At 34.1% G+C, this 21774-nt stretch overlaps 1 protein-coding gene across 2 annotated transcripts in view; it reads left to right on the top strand.

The window, feature by feature from the left end:
- Positions 1-11207: 11207 nt before the first annotated feature.
- Positions 11208-21774, top strand: part of Glra2 (glycine receptor alpha 2) — a 192096-nt gene continuing 181529 nt past the window's right edge. For both annotated transcript variants that reach the window (XM_035450000.1, XM_027432615.2), the window contains exons 1-2: positions 11208-11275; positions 13419-13552. In XM_035450000.1, coding sequence (XP_035305891.1) covers positions 11208-11275; positions 13419-13552 — 202 coding nt within the window. The remainder of the gene's footprint in view (positions 11276-13418; positions 13553-21774) is intronic.

The raw sequence follows: 21774 nt of genomic DNA, 5'->3' as shown, positions 1-21774 counted from the left end.
TTTTGTACTGTACTGCGTGGGTCACCACTTTAAATAGACCTTCACTTTTCTTGGGTTCTAGGCTGTGTCTTTCATTCTCCCATCTCTCCACTAAAACTTCAGTCACAGGTTTCTGAAATCAAAAGATACTCCAAGGCACTATATTAAAAGCATTTGGATGTTGTTATGAGCTCATGCTTTTGTGTTTTAGGGCTCTGAGAATTTCCCTTAGCTCACAGCTATTTTATCTTTACTTTAAAAAACACATTTCATCCATAAATTTGAGGCAGTTTATAGTGAGAGTTTTTGCAATCCATCTAAGCTTTGTTACTCAACAAAAGACGCTGACATACTCATCAAAGACTACTGCCCATTAAATCATGCTTTCTTCCATTTAGTGATGCTCTCTTCTATACTGAAACTTGGGGAGATACACACAACTAGAAGAATGCAGAAAAACTGGGGCTGCATGACTTCCAGGGCTAGATTATAAGAACTCTTATATCGCCATCTCTCTAGAATCACTTTGCAGTGTTCACTGTGGGGAATCATTCTGTCAGAACTTAGTCATCATGGTATAAGAACTCTAGCCTTCAGGGGAGAAAACATGCATGCCCATGCATGTCTCACCTGAATTCCTACTCAGAACTCTTCAGCCAGTGTAACGTTTCAGTCATGTAAGCATGTAAACCATCTTGGAAGTCTAGCCCAGTTGAACCTCCAGATGACTAAAGTTGTAACTGCCTTTAATATCAGCTAAAGTACTAAGAATAATTTGGTTGTGACAAGGAGGACCAAGCCAACAAAAAGTGAATAATCTTCCTTCTTTTGTGTTTTTTTAAGCTGGCCTGCTACCAGAAGGTGTTGCCCAGATTTGAGATATGTTTTTCCACATCAATTAAGAAAATCAACAAATCCACAGGTGATGGTGATTCTAAATTGTGGCAAGTTAATATTTAAAAACAAATGTAACACAACTGCATGAGAAGTATGAAGAAAGCATAGAACTGTCATGTGATTATGCATTACCACTCCTGTGTATATTCACAGGAATACAGTAGAGATACCTGCATCCTCTTCTTTATCTCAGTACTATTCATACCATCCAAATTAGGCAGTCAGACTAAATGCATGTTAGGAGATGAATAGATAAAGAAAATGTGGTATATGCACTGTAGACTAGAATCAACCATAAAGAGGAAAGAAATCACATTATTTTCATACAATGAATCAAATCAAGGAACATCATGTTAAATGAAATAATCCACATCTTCTTAAATGCAAATATCATGTTGTGTTTCATGTGCAGAATGTTAATATAAACAGGGAGAAGAGAGAGAATAGGGGAGATAAAGAGGAAGAACATGAAAGTAGAAAGGAAACCATAAGAGGAGGAAGAGAATTTGGGAAAGGAGAGAACAAGAGAGACTATTTGGGAGACATGAGCAAAATGTATCATATGCCTTATCATAATGGAACCAACAACTTTGTGGATAAGGAAGTCATGAATTCAAGATGAGGAGGTTGGGAGACACATGAAGATTTGAAGGAGTGTAATGATGCACATGCTGTGTGCTGATGTATGAAATCCTCAAATAAAGCAAAAGGAAAAATAATTGTCTTAAGCTAGTATGTTGAAAGACAGTTTACTACATAACAATGTATTAATAGAACAAGGGTAGACATGAGTCATGGAAAAGAAATAAGTGAATTGAAAGGTTTTCTGTCTTTTAATAACTTTGACAATGTATATTGTAATATGCTGTCCTAATATAGGTCACCTTGATTTCCCAACTCTCACAAGAGAATAATTTAAATTTTCGATTCACATATGACTTACACATCTGTCAGCCACTATGTGTGTATGGCAGTTACTTAGATATCTAAAACAAACAACAGTTACTTTAGATGTTAATTCTAAGAACACTAGCAGAAAATACAAGGACACATGACATAAAATATAGGGACACATAACATCTGAATCAAGTATATTTATTACCATAATGTGAAAAAAGAAACACTTGGCTGTTGAAGTATTTTTATTAAAAAATTAAAAACAGCTAAGCTTAGAAAAGGTTCATTAAATTTACTAATAAAATTTTATACATAACAACTATTTTATGAAATAAAAATGTTTAAATATGTACCATAAAGTAAAACAACAACAAAACAAACAAACAAACAAAAAACCACCAATTGACAAAAGATGTATAGGATAATTGGCAAATGGTCACTTTAAAATAGTTCATACTATTTTATATAAAATAAATAAGTGAGAGGTTTTTTTAATCAATAAGTAGGTATTTGGAAGGAATAATCAAGTCGGTAAATATATTACCTTGGCATTCAACCTTATTTGTAATCAGATAAATGCAAACTAAAATCAGTATGCGATGGTATTTAACAGTCTCCAGACTGGCAAGAATTAAGAAATCTGAAAATGCCAAGTGTTTGTAAGAATAAAAAGTAATTAGACCTTTTCTGCACTATGGAAAGACTGTAAATTGTTATTACGTATTAGGACACAACTTGGTAGCATATAAGAAAACTAGAGCTATGCATACGCTGAGATTTAACAATTCTTCTTCTAAATATGCACCCTAGAGAAACATTGCACATGTGCAGCAGAAGAAATGCTCAAGAATATTATGCAGCATTATTTATTGTAGCAAAAAAATTCCAACTAGAAGCAACTCCAAATCCCACTAGCTGTGGAACAGATGAATAAATTGTGGACTTCTCATTGAATGGAGCAGCAGAGCATGAAAACAAATGAATTCTTGCTAAGTATAACAACATTATATTGACTAAATAAAGAAAAACACAGAAGAGCACAATTTGTGAACACTTTACAATATGAGTAACTGTATAAGATTTCTGTATGTGCTAAAATAACAAATTAGAGAAAGAATAATGGGAAAATAATTTATAAATTAACATGAGAGAGCATACTGGATTAGCACTCAGGCATATAAAGAGGTATTGGTAGTTCTCTCTCTCTCTCTCTCTCTGTGTGTGTGTGTGTGTGTGTGTGTGTGTGTGTGTGTGTGTGTGTGTGTGTGTGTGTGTGCGTGGGTGTATGCCACAGTGCATGTGTGGAGGGCAGAGGATGGCTTTGGAGGAACTGGTTTCCTCTTTGCACCATGAGCTCTAGGGATGAAACTCAAATAGTAAAGCTAGCACACAAATAATTTCAGTGGCTGAGCCTTCTTGTCAGTGCTTGTTTTCTTTGACACTGTCTGTGGTTACACAAATATTTGTTTGGTTATTTCTATATAAGTTTACCTGTACTCCAAACAATTTTAGAAGTGTATAATATTCCACAATGAACCATTTTCAAAATACAGTGAGCCTACCAGTTAGCAACAGGGATGACAAGAAATAGAGCACAAAATCGAAGTCTGATAGATAAAGCAAGCTCCCATGCAAGAAATGAGTCATGGGCATGAATGACTTTAATATTTGCTATCAGGAAGCTAGGGATGCCAGGACTCTATCAGTTCATTTGATTGTGCTTGGTCAGTTTTTTTCACATTTTAATCATAAAGTTCTAGTCCCTTATTCTAATGTGGTACATGTCATGAAGCACTGAATCACTTGCTGTATTTTCATTCCAGATTATATGTAATGCTCCTTGGTATAATAGAGATACTATGTCATATCCCTAACTAGTAAAATATTTGGGACACTACCAAGATTATTTTTGTGAACTTGTCAAAGAACCAGAATTTAGACTGAAGAATACACAAAAGAATGTTCATTGGTAAAACTTTTTGGGTACCAGTAAGTTAACCTCCCCATGTGATATCATAAAATTCCACTTCCATCATATTATTTCTATCTTTGTATTTATAAGTCCTTAAACACCACAAGCAATACTTTCTTTACTTCATTATCTTCAAAAATATACAGTACTTCACTTATTGTGTTTGTCTGTTATATGTTGGCTGACTACAAATGTATTAACTAGTCATACAAATGTCATCACTGAGTCTAACACCTCTCCAGCTACCAATAATTTCCAATACAAATACATTGCTATTATTTCAGTTTGGATCATTTACTTTGTCCAAAATAACTTTTTAAAAAGAATTTTGTGACTATGAGACAAGTCCAGAATAGACACTTAATGGAATGAAACTAGATATTAGTGATGTCTGTGACAAGAATGAGAACACTCCAAAAGAATATTTTAGTAGGGCATTATAAAGAAGATGATAATGTGAACAGTGGTTTCAAATCAGAATATAATGTACATGGTCTTCAAGCAGTCCATTTTCTTGTTATCCATTATTTTCATCTTTATAATACAGCAAAGGGAGAGCTTTTCCTTTTTTATTGTATTTGCCTGTGATGAAGTCCCCTGAAATTTTTTATAATTCAGGAAAGATATTAGCTTCATATAGTTATTTTATTTTTTTCTTTTCAGAATTTTTTAATTTGAATTAGAAACAAGATTGTTTAACATGCCAATTCCAGTTTCCTTCTCCCTCCTGCCTTCCCTTACCTGCCCCCCAACTAAATCCCTACCTATCACATATCCTTTCTTCTATTCTTCAAGGGGGAACTTTTCTAACATGGTTAATTGTCATTTCATTGAGTTTATCTCTTTATTTATTCTTTGCCTTCTTATTATCTGCATTTCTCATTTTAGTCAAGAGAACTGCAATCACTTGCCATGAAACTTGACTGGAAATAGAAATTATTTCAAGTTGAGCACATTTGTGGTCTATGAACACTGAACACTAATAAGTTGATGAGTTCCAGTTCTAAAATGACTTCCAAGTAACTTAATCCAGAAATACACTGGACAGGCATTCAGTTGTCTACTTGGAGCCTGGGGGAGCTGTAGTTTCACATTTAGGCTCTCTAGCTTTGAGACTTACGATTCTGCATGCTGGTATCTCTATGCAATCCACAAAATACAGGGAAGAGAAGCAAATACTATTCTGAAAACAAGAGAGCATGAGTGCAGAGTGACATCAGTCCTTGGCATTCTTGCCCAATGGACAATGGTGGCCATTGGAGACCAAATGGAATTTTAATACTAATGTTTGCAACAGCCTGCACAAATCCACATGCAAAAGTTATACTTCATTCTTCACATTCCTGCTCTCATTCTTGTTTTCTCAGCAAATTAAATAATGGGGACTCCAGAATGCCTTTCATTTCCAATATCAGTATGTAGGGACATACAGGATATAAGTATATGTGAGTAACACGTTTGACAAGAGCTGTCATGAACTATACATAGGTTAGCTCTGTTTGAGAGACAGACCCTCTACTTGATCAATAATATACATGTGATGGTTAATTTTTTGTGTCAACTTGACCAGCAAGAAATTCCTTGCAACTAATCAGACATTATTTCTGATGTGCTGTAAGTGTATTTCTGGAGATTGCTGTATTAGTCAGTGGAATGAATAGGTATATCTTCCCAGGATGTAGGGGGAAACATCCATTTGTCTGGGTACTGTCTTGCTTTGGAGTATCAGAACTCCAGAGTCTCAAGTCTTGGACTCTAACACTTAGCAAGTGGTCCTCTGGGTTTTCAAACCTTTGGTCTTGATATAAATGTTAAACCATTGGCTTTCTTGGTTTGGCAGCTTTCTGACTTTAACAAAATCTGACTATAACACAGCCATAATACCAGGATCTCTCTAAAAAATAGCCTATCTAGCTATTTACACACAAAATTATACATAGTTAAGCAATGTCAATCCCTCATACTTACCTTATGAACTGTATGATTTAATAAATATCATAATAATTTCTTAATCCTATGTCAGAAGATTTTTCATCTTAAAATCTATACTTATTTAGAGATATATGATGACACTGTGTTAAGGCTTGGGAATCTTACCCACAATTCAAGTGTACCATTTTATTAAACTGAAGTTAGTTCTATTATTCTTTTCGAAGAAGCAACCTACATCAATTAAAGATTTTATGAAATAACTTGGTGATTTATTAGTTCAAATTTTCCCCAGAATCTCAGTGGGTATCAATTGTAAACTAATATGTTCTTTTATAACCTCAACATTTTCTTTTAAAGTGGAAGGAACAATGCTTTTTTTTCTGGGGATGTCTACATAAGAAGAGTTGGCTTAGTGTCCTGATAAAGGACATTTATGTATTATACATCTCCCTGACCTTTCATGAAAGAAATTGTCTTGAAAACTTTCAAGTATTATTTATCTATTAGATATTCTAGGTATTAGTAGAGGATGCTAATATTCATCTAAAATATTTCTTTTATATATCTATTTCAATATGTTTAGATATAAAATGATATGGATTGATCATAGTGTGTTTATCTTTATAGCATTATGTGGTAGATCAGATATTCTCACTTTTCTGACAAGAAAAGTACAGAATAAGGGTGACACATAGGTGACCAGTTGTGATTTGGTGAGTTAGAAGTGTAGGAAGACTAGACTACAGGATGTTCATTGCTTTGCAAATAAGACCTTTTCAAAACTCTGGAGTCTTACTGTCCTTGAAAGTAGAATTATCGGAGGAAAAGAGTTAAAATTTAAATTTGAATAGCTATTAGATGCCAGGAACTGAGAATAAGAGCATAAAACACCTGCTTATATATGATTATCTGTGACTTTCAAGAGTATTCTACATAGAAATTTTTGAAGTGATGATATTATCTACATGTTATATAGTATGAGAATGAGGTTCAGAGGGATTATATGACTTGGCCACAGTCACACAACCAATGAATTTTAGAAGTAGAACTTGATTCAAGTAAGTTAGATCACTAGTCCTCTACTTTGTTTTTTATTTCGTGTTACAAGCTTCGGATCTAGTGAGCTTGATTTCCTTTCAAATGATCATAATCTTAACTCTTTGATTTATAGTAAGTAATTTTGTAGAACTATTTGTGGTTCATATATAATTATTTACTTTATTTTATCTAGTTAGCATTTCTGTGTACATTTAAAATTGCACCTTAGCTACCACAATCATTATTACTATACCTATTGTCATTAGCACAGAATATATGAGAGTGCAATAATAGACTGAACCTGCTATCTCTGTCCATTGTAAAACTTATATAAGTATATTAGTCACTGTGAAAAAATGCCTGGGAGATTCAACTCAAAAAGGAAAAAGGATTATTTTTGTTCATTGTTTCAGAAATTTCAGTCAATGGTTACTTGGCTCTATCTGGAGTCGTGTTGAGGTATACTATCATGGTGTAGAGTATATGATACAGTAAATCTTCTTACACTATGGCAGCCACAATAAAAGCAAACCAAGAACAGCACAGAGAGTATACCCTTCAAGGACACATCCCCAATGACATATTTTCTCCAACTAGGAACCACTTTTTACAGTTCTATTACCTTTTAATAAGACATTAAATGATGAGCCCATCACTAGGTTAATCCATTGATGATGTCAAACCCTCATGATATTAAGTTCCAATTTAAGATCGCATGATCCTCATGACAGAGTTCCCCAAAATCTATCTCTGAACATCACATTGAAAACCATACTTCTATCATTTTTTAATTTGATTGACATTCCACATCCAATTACACTAGGTAATCATACCCGAAGGTTCATGAAATGGTAACATGCTTATAAATAAGAGTTTGGGAGTATTAAGATTCATTACAGCAGGGACAGCTAATAGAGTTGTGTACATTAGAGGAGGCCTCCTTGAGAAAAGAATCTTTGAATGTATATGAGCATTGCATAAGATTAAGTACTATAGCAAGCATAAGAAACTAAACAGAGTTTGAAGGGACAGGCTGAAAAAGGGACAAAATGAGGGACAATATAAGTCTAGCCAGATTATGAGGGAGAGCATAGTAAATAATTTTCTTGTTTTACCCAAAGATCAGTAGAGAACCATAACATTAGTCAGAGGCTATTGCGATCAAATTTTAATTTGATCCTTTTTGCTTGTTGCAGCATATTGCAAGACATCCTTTGTTCTAGTAGAATAGTAAGGTGACTAATGCAACAGCAGAAGGATCGCTCAACTGGGGTCAGAGAAATTAAGATGGATAAAAATGTGTAGAGTTGAGAAACAGAAGACAAATTGAGTGGGGCTTTGTGAAAACTTCATCTGGAAACTGATGGAAGGGCATCTCAGAGAGCATGCTTTGTCAATTTGTTGATGTGGAGTATACACTGTAGAATAGGAACAGGAGAACTTCCTAACAGTTCACTTTAGCATGAGAGGAGTTTGAAAACATTTAGAGATATGAAACAGAAATTATCAAAGAAGCAGATGGATGACTATGTTGTGTGTGTGTGTGTGTGTATTTGTAATTTACAAAGAAAGACAATAGAAGTTATAGTATAAAATATTGCCTAATATAGTTTATTATAGAAGAATTGAGGTCCTAGAATATAGCCTTTAGGAAATCAAACTTCTATAGGCCATTTATTCTAATAAATGACAAATACCCGACAAAAAATGGAACAGGAAGTAATCTAGGAGTTCACTGTGTCACAAAGGGAAAATCTTTGTGAAAGAAGAAAAGACAAATGATGTTACATACCAAAAATGTCAAGTAAAATTAAGGTGGATAAATATCCTTTGACCTCAGATGCAAGGAATTCACTGGCAAACTTAATGAGAGTTCTTTCTGTGATTTGAAAGAGGTGGAATCCAAATCAAGGAAAGTTGAGAAGAAAAATGAAGAGGGTAAACTTTATCTTTTATAAATTATCTTCTAGATCTGAAATAGTATGGTGTCATAATTTTGTGCTACTAGCTGAGTGTCTCTGTGTTACAACTCACTATATTTACCTCCTCTGGTGTGTAATGTGGGGGTTAAAATTTGTTTTACTCGGGGCATCATTACAATCTTATATTTGGGACAAATCATTTTCTTTCACTTTTATCTCTATTTTGGAAATGTTTTTAAGCACACAGACACCTCATATATGATTTTTATATATAGAATCTACTGAACAAATACATTTCTGGGAATTGATTTTATTTTGTTTGACATATCAGGCCTTCAGGGAAACAGCAGGTCTAGAGTGTCTATGTGGATGAACTTGGTAGTGAGCAGATTTGAAGCTGGAGTACAGGTATGTCTGATCACAGCATCATATAGTTTTTTGTTTAAAATGAATCACTTTTTTTCTAGGTTTAAGAATTATGAAAACGAATGCATGGAATTGATTTTGAATGTAAGAAGTATGCATAGCCACTGCTGCATTCTATCTGAGAAAAAGTTCACAAAGTCTCACTGTCTGGGCGGTGTAAAATCCTGGTGAAAGGTTTTTTGGAGCCTTGCTACTCAGTGTGTGACTGTGAGCCCAAAGCATCACCCTTTGCTAATAAGAACTTGTTAGAAATGCAGGATCTCAGGGCCTGAAGCAGGCCTGCAGTGTCAGAATTTGCATTTTGGTGGGATCTTCCTGTGTTTTACAATAAAAAGTGAAAAGAACTTGGATTTTTAAAAATCAGAATCTACCTTTGAAAAGGTATAGGATGCTTTGTTACTTTGTTCTTATATTTAAGCCAATCCAAAGAGAAATTTGCCATTTATGGAATAAATTTAATAACAGCAGTGTATTTTCAAATCAAGCAAACCCTATGGTGGAGTGCCAAAGTGCTTAAGGTGGTAGATTTCAAGAACTAAAATCACGTTCCTCCACCAGTTCCGGGTAGGATGTACATTTTCAAGTGCTACCGGTTACTATTGTTCAACTATTTCCCCTTCCTCTTTTTATCAAGAGTCTCGGTAAATTCCACTGGAGATAGCAGGTTACTTGATAGGCTTTTTGTACTGGATTTTGAAACTTTCATTATTTTCAGTCTCTTTAGCCACTGTGGGAGAAGAAGGGCACCACTTAATTATTCGACCTTCCTGGTGATTGACACCTGTAATGGGGGGAGGCGACTAAACCCCCAGTCTCACTTTTCTTTGCTTCTGTTTGTATCTATCATGGAGCACTGTTCAAACCAGGGCAGGAAAAGATTGCTACTGCCCTCTGCTGGCTCATTGTCTTTTTATTCCCGGTTCCGTATTTTATCTGTGACTTAAGTATGCCCAAAGAATTTGAATCACTCAACAGTAGAGCGAACTTTCCCAAGTAGGGAGATAGATCTTCTGGGAACAAGAGGCTAAAATCAAAACAAAACGCTCAAGAGCCGAGAAAGAAATAAACATATTCTAAATTCAATTGCTGATCCCCGTGAACCTCTCTCTCTCTTTCTCTCTCTTTTCTTTTTTCTTACACGAAAGCTTCTCTATGCCGAGAAAATGCACCCTCCGTGTCAGCACAGGACTTCTCTTTTACGCTGGCTTCCACTGACAAGATGTTGACTTTGTGCACCTCATTATCATTTCACCACTCTGGATCTTGTTCTCTGCTTTCCTAGTTTACTTTTCTGACGCTTAAGCCTCATTCGGGTGTCTTCTGCTTCAAACTCCTATCCCGCCTACCCAGAGGCAGACTACCATTTCTAGGAGCTCAGACCATAGACTCTTTCACCTTTTCCCTCTACCCGGACGCTTGTCGTCATCATACCCCTTTCAGTAGTCCTCATCAAAGGACCAGTCACTCTTTACATTTCAACAGCTGGCGCATCTCCTCTTGAATGCCTCTCTCCGACCCCCGCCCCAAGCTACTGAAAAAGGAAACATGCGCACTTCAGAGCTAGGAGCTGTCCGAGTCCTGAAATTTATAGGCTGGGTAAGATCACGTCTCCGTCTCTTTCTGTAGCCCTCATTCCAGCACAGGATCTCAGTAATTTTTCCCTCTTTCCCCCAAACACTCCCACCCACAGAGACCTTTCTTCTCCCTCATTTAGAACTTCTTTTAAAAAGAGAACATTTCCTAAAGAAAGAGGCTTTGCTGAATAGAAAAGATATAAAACAAAAGCCACAGCAGCCCGACTTCCAGCCTGGCATTGTCACCAGCCCCCTTTGCATGGTGATGCGATTAAGGTAGCAGCATTTTTATTATTCAGGAAAAGCAGCTAGGGGATTCATCAGTTCTGAGGCTTTGTCTCTCCTGAGATAACTGATGGTCCCGAGTCTTGGTTTGACCTGACCATGATGCCCAGGACTGGCACTTTTTATTTTTTCTCAGCAAACTGTACAACCCCAAATCTCTTTTTGATTTTCAAGGAAACTAGATTCCTGCCAGATTTTGAATCTGGACAATAAATAGACACTTTGTCGTAGTCTTCTTTCTGGAATCATTTCGGGATATTTTCCACAAGGATCACAGAAACAGGAATGAATCGGAAGCTAGTGAACATTTTGACAGCCTTGTTTGCATTTTTCTTAGGGACAAACCACTTCAGGTAGGTAAAATGATTTTGCATGCTGATATTTTCCACCTGAAAACTGTTTAAAAGAGAAAGTATGCAATGCTCTGTTTGTTTGTTCCCTGCATCATACTATTTTAATGTTGTAGAGGAGAGTTTGGTTTCTTTTGTTCATTTAAAAAGCTTAATTATGGTGGGAGGGAGGCAACTGTTCAAAAAAGCAAGTTTTCTGTGGCATAGCTGCACTCTGTACATTTCAACACACATTTTGTGACAGTCAATGTGATGTTACGATTAGACTAGTGAGTTGTGTGCTCTTTACATTTCTATATAAGGTTGATATCTTTTGCTTTGAAATTCTTCAGGAAGTCATTTAAAGGAATTATTGGGTGCAATGTTCTTTTTTCATATGGTGGAAGTGATTGGATTAGTTTCCCAAGAGTATGCTTATTTTATGTAAAGTAAATAAGAACCTTGATTCTCAGCCAACTTGGGACTTCTGTTATATTTCACCAACTAAGAGCAGACCATGAAATCTATAGTTTAGGATTTTTTCAGGTAGTAAATATCTTTAACAACTCCATCCTACTGTTCAGTCTACTTAAGAATTGATTGCATACCAAAATTTAATTAAAATGGCATCTTTGCATTTATGCCTCTATGAGAAATGGGGTACGTATAATTAAAACAAATGAGAAGTCATTATTTGCATGCTTGTATTTTCAAATAATTTGCTAATTGTGAAACCAATTAATACCTCAAATATCAATTTTTATTACCAGTGAGTGAAATAGCTTGTTAATGGCATAGAATCTAAGACAGCCTAGACATAAAATTCTATTAAAACAAAAATACAGGACATTTAATGTTTTACAAGATTTTATCATATTTTTTCACAGAACCAAGAGAAATTGAACACATAGAAAAAATGATAGGAGTACTGGGAAAACCCACTATGTTCCTTTCTGATTTACACCTCTTACTATCATTAAGAAAGATGTGTAGGCTGGGTTTTTATTAGAGTCATCACCATCATTACCATCATCATCATTGGCCTCACCCCCAACCATCATCATAATAAAATAAGACTTGTTTAATCAGATGAATCTGCATATTGGAATGTGAGTATTTCTGGATGACTGTACCAATTTTTAACTCTCACCAAATGTTCATAAAATCTTTACACTTATAATTAATGCCTCTGATTTGCTGGCATGAGTGTTGTATTATCTTAATGGCATAATTAACAAATTATTTAAAATAAATTCACACACACACACACACACACATATATATATATATATATATATATGTACACAAAAAACACTTTAGTGATATTCAGTCAACTATCAATGTATTGTGAAAGAATTCACTTTGGTACAAATCAAATATGCCATTTTACATGCTTCTTATGACTTCTAATATGGATATGAATATCTGAGAATTTTTCAGTCATCCTTTACTGGTATTGATAATGTAAAAGGTACACTGGTGTAGAAATGGTTTTCCAGTAATGCTTTATTGGAGACTCAACAATTTATATGTCTATGTATGAATAATAACTGATAAAATAATTGAACTAACACACTCATTATTGATCTATTTTAAAATGGTGCTGAAATTCCAAGTTCTTTTATTAAACAGCACATTAGAAAAGACTAATGCATGATAACTTCAATAGAATAGTAGCAAGTGAAAAAAATGCATGCAATAATTTTATTTTTAGTCCATCTTATTATTACACATTTTTCATAAAGTATAGAAGATACATTTAAAGATGAAATGAAACAGTTTTTATAGTCATGAGGATATGATTTTATATTATCACATGAATTTCATGAACTGTCTTGAGTTCTCTGCTAATTTTAAAAACAAAAAAACCTTTGTATATCCATAAAATCTGGTACCTGAGTCTGTATACATTATCCCACCTTAAGCAAAATAGAATTAAAGTTTAGAAACATGGGTGACATTACTTTACATCCACATTTACTTTAACATCCACATCAGTTGAAGTTAACTTTAGAGAGTGTACAGTTTAGAAGTTAATAAAAACCATCAATTTTTTCTTCTTGTTATTATATTAAACATCTTTGCCAAAATGTGGTTCAAATGCTCTGAATTAGTTCTTAGAGAATGAAAGTGTAATTCTTGCTAAAAGAGTTCATAATTTGTTCAGGGAAGCTTTCTGCAAAGACCATGACTCCAGGTCTGGAAAACATCCTTCACAGACACTATCTCCTTCAGATTTCTTGGATAAATTAATGGGAAGGACATCAGGATATGATGCAAGAATCCGGCCAAATTTTAAAGGTAGGTTTCAGTGAAAACTTACATTGCAGCTTTGTGAAATGTTTCAGGTGTCAGAGTACTTTACACTGAGAAACAATTTTAGACTTATTACAAAAGAGACTTGCCAAGTATGTTGTTTGTTTTACTTTGGCATTTTTAAAAGTTATCTTTAGCTTGGCCAGAATGGCCTATAGAGTGAGTTCCAGGACAACCAGGGCTGTTACACAGAGAAACTGTCTCAAAAAAGGTTTTCTCTAGACTAAAACATCTTAGATTTTACTTAGCACTTGGCATGTTCAAAAACTTTTCTTGTTTTTATGCTATTCTACAAGTAACCCTAGTGGCAAAGACAATTGTCGCAATCCCTATTTTTCTTAAGCAGGACTGTGGCTGAAAGTGAGTACAAGGCAAATGACTTTGCCTGGATGAACATCTATGAGGAAACATGCCAAATTCAATGGTTACACCAAAATATTCAATAGTTTTAGATATCTATATCAAAGTAAAGTTTGCATTTTAATATATTACATGCTATTTTGCATACTATCGGGCCTCTTTAACTTTTAGATTCTGTGAGATGAGGCTTTAATTTAATATATCATATATTTCATATCCAAGTTACTTATATATTCCAGTTACTGATTTGAAATTATTTATCTGAAATTAATAAGAAAGATTATAGGACTCTAAGGTACACCTGTCAGAGATAACAGATGCTTTCTTTGTTCAAGTGGGAGAGAAGAGAAGATTAATTTTGTTTTTGTTTGTTTGACATTACAAAATAGAGTTAATAGTCTGTAGAAGTGATATATTTATCATTTGGTTTCGTTTTACTCTGAATCAGAAAAAAAACTATATTAAGGAAAAAAACAATTGTTGCTAGAACTGAATTGTTCAAATATTTTTGTTTTAATGCATATTTTAAAGGGTAAATGTCTTTTCTAAAATATTGAGTGTAACATAATGCACAGTATAGTGTTTGTAATATTTTATAAAAGGGGAGAGCTTCAATCTAAGTATTATGTAATAATCATGCATCAGTTTGGTTTTGCTCATCAATAATTTAATTACATTACTTTCCTTGAGTTTTGATTTCTATTATTGGCAAATATGAGCATGAAAACTAAATTCTAAATTTACTTCTTCCTTAAATGTAATGCCTCTGAATATACCCAGTTCTGAGCATATTCCATAAAGTTGTATATCATAATTCTTGCAAAACAAGTTATCTTTTAAATTGAAAATGTTGCTAAAAAGACAGCTAAGTTCAGTCTTCCTGAAAAAAACCCTTTAAGTTCATTCAATTTTCTACAATTTTGTGGCCATTGCTCAGGAACTCCATATTTGAAAGGAAGGTATATGAGGAACAAACCAAGAATCAGCTTTGAATAAGATTGGTCACTGTAATGATAACTCTTTCCACCAGCTGCTGGTGCTTTATTTATCAACCAATAAGACAAACATACACAGAAGGACCTCCCCCATGAGGTCACTCATATACTTAGAGACTCAACCATATGCCCAATAGTGAGTGCTTGGTGATTTGGAAAACTGAGAGATGAAATGGGTGTATGCACAAAAACATTCAATGGGAAAAGATGTTGCAGGAATAATTATAGTATTTGAAATAAATTGTCATTGGGTAATATGGATAAAATACTAGAGAGTCCCTCAAAATGGGGTTCAATTGCCCACTAAGCCATCCATACAAAGCCTCATTTCATCCAGATAAGGAAAACTATTCAAATGCATATGCATCTTTGTCTGATAACAATAATTTGCTTATCACTGTCAAATAGCAGTAAAGCAAGCATTCATGTGACCACTTACTATTTTAATGTGCACATAGAATGAACCATCATTTTCGCAAGGTTTTTTTTTCCCTCTTCTGGTTCTTCTATGGATGTCACTTTATAAATGATACTTATGGTTCTACAAGATAAATAAATGAGGAGATTGAGGTCAGCAGTGCAAAATTACCCCTTTGTGATTTAGTAAATATGTAAAGGAAAAAATCCAGGAATTTTAAAGGGCTTATAAAAGATAAATAAAGAGAATATCACTTTTGATTCTAAAGCAAATGAATGTCACTGGGCTTTGTGTTCACCCTCTAACTCTCCACTACAAAAAACAATATTATTCCTTTGCAACCTTATTTAGATAGACCAATTATATCAGAGCATGTCAATTACATGACATCTCCTAAGGTGCTCTTTATTCTAGAGAGCTTCGTATTTCAATGTAAATGATCCTCCAATATTTCAAAATAAGGCAATTTCCTACCCTTGGCACACTAATGGGACATCATATGTCTAATAAAATGAGTATGCATACTTATGGATTGCTAATCTACCCTACACTGTAGAGAACAGGATGGTATCTTATTTTACATATACATACATGACTTTTTTGGCAATGTAAGGCAAAGAACTCATCCTTTTGTAGTGGAATAAGGAAATAAGAAATAAGAGAAGGAAATTCAGATTAATTTGTGAAAATAATTGTTTCTACTTAACTCAATAGATCTTGGGGGTTGGACTTTGGACAGTAGTAGACACAGTGACAAAAAGATCTTAACATAGCAGAGAGAAAGTAATTAAAATTGATGTATAATGGGAACTTGCAGTATCAAGAACCTAGGAAAAAACTACAGTGCTTATATTTGCTTGGTAATATTTGAGTAAGAAATTTTATATAATATGAAGAAATGAGAATCAATTAAGAGATACAATTGAATCTAGAATAGTGAATCTCTTTGTAAAGCAAATTGGTTGTGATAATTATAAACATGATGATGATGTTGACATTGACAATAGCAGTGATTAGGAAGAGAGAAAGAGAAATTTTTACCACAAAAGAATAAACACTGAAGCCAAATATGGGCTACTAAGGTAAGAAGAAAGGCTACTCTATGAGCCTTAGAAAGTCTCAGGAGAATTCTCTGCTTTCCTTGCTGCTCTGCATTGGAAAGAGGAAAAGCAGATGCAAATGCATATTTTTCCTACTGGAAAGCTTTTTTCCCAGTGTACTTTCAAGTCAGTAAAATATTGCATGTCTATTCCATGTCCCTGATGGACTCTGAAAGATGTCATAATGGGCATACATATATGAAGGAAGATAGATGTAAGCTAGGAAAAGAAACCAGAAATGATTCAGTCTTAGGCCCTGTAATTGAGAGACATTCTTAGAAGCTACAGGAAAAAAAATAGCTTTTCTGATGTGCTGAGGCACAAGTGTATAAACAAAATCATGAGTCAGAGTTGCCAATTGAATTCTATCTGTAAAACCCATAGAGATGAGAATCAGATCCTGTCAAAACTAAAATTTTCAAATTTTCCTGTACAGATGAAAACACAAGTATGCCCATTCACAATTACCTTGTCTTCAGACTGTGGTAAATGTTGATTCTGTATCAACAGAGATGCCTCTTTCCTCCACTTGGGTGATTTGTCTCATTTTTGTTGATTTATCATGGTGCTGTTCCATCACCCTATCACATTTGCCTTTGTCACTATTATAGTACCTTGAAGATGTCACAGTCAGTATTAAGCTTTTAATGAAATGCTCACACGTGGATAAAATGCGTTAGTTCTGTTTCTCTTCTTTTGAAACAAAGTCGTTATTTTAATACAATTTTCTTTGAAAATAAAATTAACTTCAAAAAAAGAAAAGAAAATTAACTTCAAGTTAAATCAAGAATCTCAGCCTAGTGTGAACAAACACATTTCACTATAGTGATTTGAGGAATAGGAGTTGGTGTAGATAATATTAGAAAGTAATAGTCATTCCTTATCTTTGTGCTTGTCATGTAAACTAATTTTTCTCATGTCTAGATATCTATGTTCAAAAGTGTGATGAGTGACATTAACACCTACATTTGCATTCAACATAGCTTTCTGCAATTTCCAATGAGTTAGTAGCTAAATAAATGTTTCATATATAGTTAGAAATGGATTGATGCTCTTCCATGAAGCCAAAGGTTCCAAGCTTTGTCTCTGGAATACTCTGTAACTCAATGCAGTTGAAGCTCAAATATGAATTTCAACTCTCATGGTATCTCCCTCAGTTATGGGTAATGTGGCTAAACATGACCATGTATTTGATTATATGGACATTGGAAACTACTACGAATTCTAAAACAGAAGGACACAATGTTTCTGTGTATGAGGCATGTGTCTGAAGAAAGTAACAAACACCCTCATGAACCCTAAAGGGCACCAAAACCTTGGTATTCTGAGATCCTTGTTTTAGTAGGAACTGCAAAAAAACATTGGCTCAGTTATCTTGGTAGGGATTATTGATACATATGAATTATCCATTGCACAATTATTTTATTCATAGAATTCCTATTCTGCTTTAACTTGAGATTTCCCAGAATTAATCAACAAGCTTGAGGTAAATTCATTTTTAACTCCTCCAGATAGGAAGAAAACACAATGCAATAATGTCAATGTTGAAACATATCAGAGTAATTGTTCAAAAAATATATAAAATGCTTGCTTTTCAGATATCCTATACATTTCAGTGTGAAAATATGAAGTATATAAATGCAGCATGTGATTTTTTGAGACACCATTTTTAAATTATGGAAGCAGCAATCATTTCAAGTGGACTAGAACTAAGCCAAATTACAAGATGATTGTCATTTCTATTAAGGAAAAAATGTTTGTCCTTGGCTATATACTGAAAATAGAAGAAACTGGAAATATCAGTAAACTAGGAGACAATTAATGAAGAGAAAAGAAAGAAAGAAAATTAGTACAGCTTCTTCTGTTTCTGCATTAATTTTTATCACATATTAAAACACATGTTGGAACTAACAGTAAGGCTTATCAGTTACTTTCTCCAAAACTTATTTGAGAGTATTCTTTCTAGTCTGGAATTAGAAAAGACAATATAGACCCCAAGTTTTAGGATTTCTTTTACTTAATTCATTTTTTCTTTGATTTTTATACATATATAAAACTCATTCTAATTACTCTCATCTCCTACTCTGTTAACCATTCACTCCTCCCTATACATCCATTTCCCACAATTATGTCCTTTTTGTTTTGTTTTGTGACCCAGTGAGTGAGTTTTTAAGAAGACAATTGGCAAGGATACCCATTCAGTGGCAACACATACCTTTAATTCCAGAACTCAGGAGGCAGAGGCAAATAGATCTCTATGAGTTTACAGACAGCCTGGTCTACATAGAGAGATTCAGGACAACCTCAGCTACACAGAGAAGCCCTGTCTCAAAGAACCTAAAAGAAGAAAAAGAGACAATTAGTGGTAAACATGTGGGTAACAAAAGGAAGTTTATATGTAGTTGTTTTGTTCAAGAATGATGTTAATGAAGATCTGAACATCTGAGTCCACTGACTGCATCACAATTTAGTTTTTGTTTGCTGTATGAACATTGACCAGTCTCTCTCTCTCTCTCTCTCTCTCTCTCTCTCTCTCTCTCTCTCTCTCTCTCTCTCTCTCTCTCTCAGAAATTCACATCATATTAAGAGGCACACACACATATCAATAACAAAAATAAATAAATTCAGTCACGGAGGGATGAGGGGTTTTGAGGTCATGAGGTCACACATCTGCCTGAGCATCTATTGGTTGGTGGATCATCAAGAAACATTTTCTTCAGTGCTATAGCCACTGTTAAGATGTTTATGCTCCTATAACTGACCTCTCACCCATGAAATCATAATGAAACTTATTAGTCAACAATAATAACAACTAATCGAGATGAAATTAGGAGAAAAATTAGTTGTGAAAATAAAGTAATCAGGCACGAAAGGGTAAATAGTGATGTATATGTATGAAAATGTCATAACAAATCTCATTATTATGTAGAGTTAATGTATTTTAATAAAAGAGTAAAAATCACATGTTGAACTTTTTAAAAAGGACTATTATCTATAATGTGAGCTATTATTACCATTCTTGCATTCTTTAACCCAACACTTACTGTGACTGCCAGAACTTGTCCTTCATGACTACATCCTCATAGATATTGGATTTTTTAATTGGAAGAAACATTCCAGAATATTGGATTCTACTGATAGTGATTGCAAAGTAGATTCCATGCATCTCACCCAGTTTTCCTTCTATTAGTTCAGTGGGAGCATTTTCAATGTGAAAGGGTTATTTGAAATGCCTAAATATGAAGTCAAGAGGGAGCCATTGTATGAAGGCATTATCTTTATCCTTTCAAATACCATCCAGGATCATTCTGTTGGATTTGTCTAAAAGAATAAACCAAATACAAACTGCAGAATAAATTTTGAAAGGGAGTCCAGTCCTTGAAATGGAGATTATGCAATTAACTGAAGCTACTATGGCTTTTGTTCTCCTGTATCTTCTTGCCTGGTTACTGTCATTGCAAGGTTCATTACACAAACACATATAATTGATTTCCAATTTTACAATACATGTCTTAAAGAGAGTATTTGATCCTTACAACATAGGAGTTTAAGAGCACAAGAAATAGATGTCCTTCATTTAGTCTTTGAGACAGTATTACACAAATCCTTATTCGATGATAAGTAACCCCATATATTAATTTTCTTCACTGAAAAAGCTAAACGTCTATGCTAAGTTCAAGAGAGCCTTTCTGTCCCTTACTATCCAGAAGGACAAATGATATATTTTGCAGATAAATCTATAATTTGATTTTAAGAAATGAAAATTAAAGGATAATGACAAAGTGTTTTAGTACTCAATAATTAGACAGTATAATAATAATACTTAAAGTGGTTATGTGTATAGTAAGGAAAGAATAGTCATTGGTTTATTCTTAATGATTCTATAATAGATATTTTCTTGTGTTAGGATAGAAAATTCTTTTAATAAGACATTAGAAACAGAAACATATCTATCAAGCTTTTTAATGTGACTTTTGGGAGTACTGTTTATCATATATATTTTTTCATTGAAAATATTTTCTCATGCAATATATTCTGATCATAGACACCATGGCATACAACATTTGTTCATTGACTTCTCTTCTGAGAGGACTGTTCTGGGTGTTTATGACTGATTATAGATGCCTTTAACATGTAAAAGCTACTCAAAGATTGGTACAAATGAAAGAATTAAATATCGGAGTGTTATTCAGAAGTGTGGAAGACATTTAAGAACCAAGTCAATCTTTAGGCAAATATACGTGGGAAGCTAAGCTCTTTTAGATCTTGTCCTGAGGTGTACACTTTCTACTACGAACAGAAATACATCAAATGGTGGCTCTGCTTCATGCACACATCCAACCAAGAGGCTAAAAAATTAAAATTTGGAAACAAATTGGATTGATTATAAATGTGGGAAATCCATAAGCAGTTGTAATGTATTAGACTGGACAGCTTTCTTTTTCTATTTCTTCTTTCTGATGGAGAGGAAAACATATTTTCTTGGGAGTAAAGAGTCTAATTTCTCTGTATACTGTCAAAGCACAGAATAAATTTGTTACAAAGGATCATATTTGTGTATACAAAATATACTTGTAAAGGTACTTTTTATTTTTATGCTTGAATGTAAATATATTTACTTGTATATTAATAATCTCAGTATTCACTCCTATTATCTCACCTTATAAAGATTAGGATACAATTTGTAATCTGAATGGTGAACAGTACAGTATAGAAATGGTATGGTGCACTCCAGTTGGGTATTCGAGGTTTTAGGGAAACTAACTTCTAAAAGGAAAGTGTGGTATTTGGGGACTATCAACAGTAAGATTTGAAAAAACAAGGGAGGTTGTGGTAACTGTAGCATAAGTTCCCCATCCAAAGAAGCCAGAACCTACCCATTCTGGTAGTGGGGAAGCAACATGGGCAATCCATGTTGCCTTACCAGAGAAAGCCAGGGGATACATATCTAGATCTCAGTCTTCTGTTTTCCATTTCCCATGGGAACTTTTTGTTGACCAGATTCAGAGGTTAAGAGAGCTCACAGATACAGAACCTGAAGACTAGCTTCCCAGTATGCAAAGAATAGACAGAGAGATAGATAGCATGGGTAGTAACAACTTAACGTAACTGGCCCAAATGTCAATTTATAAGCAAAGACACTTAGTCAAGTGGATACCTCTAAAATGGATGTTAAGTCTAATGAGCCTTCCTTTATCTATTTGGAGAAAGAAGAGAAATGAAAATGGGATACTACTCATATATATGGTTCTGATAGATAAACAATACTTCAAAAGCATAAATTAACACAATTAAGTGTGATATTTATGTGTCCAACACATACATGTGTGTGTT

Source organism: Cricetulus griseus, chromosome X (genome assembly GCF_003668045.3).
Source record: "Cricetulus griseus strain 17A/GY chromosome X, alternate assembly CriGri-PICRH-1.0, whole genome shotgun sequence".
NCBI classification, from domain to species: domain Eukaryota; kingdom Metazoa; phylum Chordata; class Mammalia; order Rodentia; family Cricetidae; genus Cricetulus; species Cricetulus griseus.
This window is presented reverse-complemented; position numbering and strand designations above follow the sequence as displayed.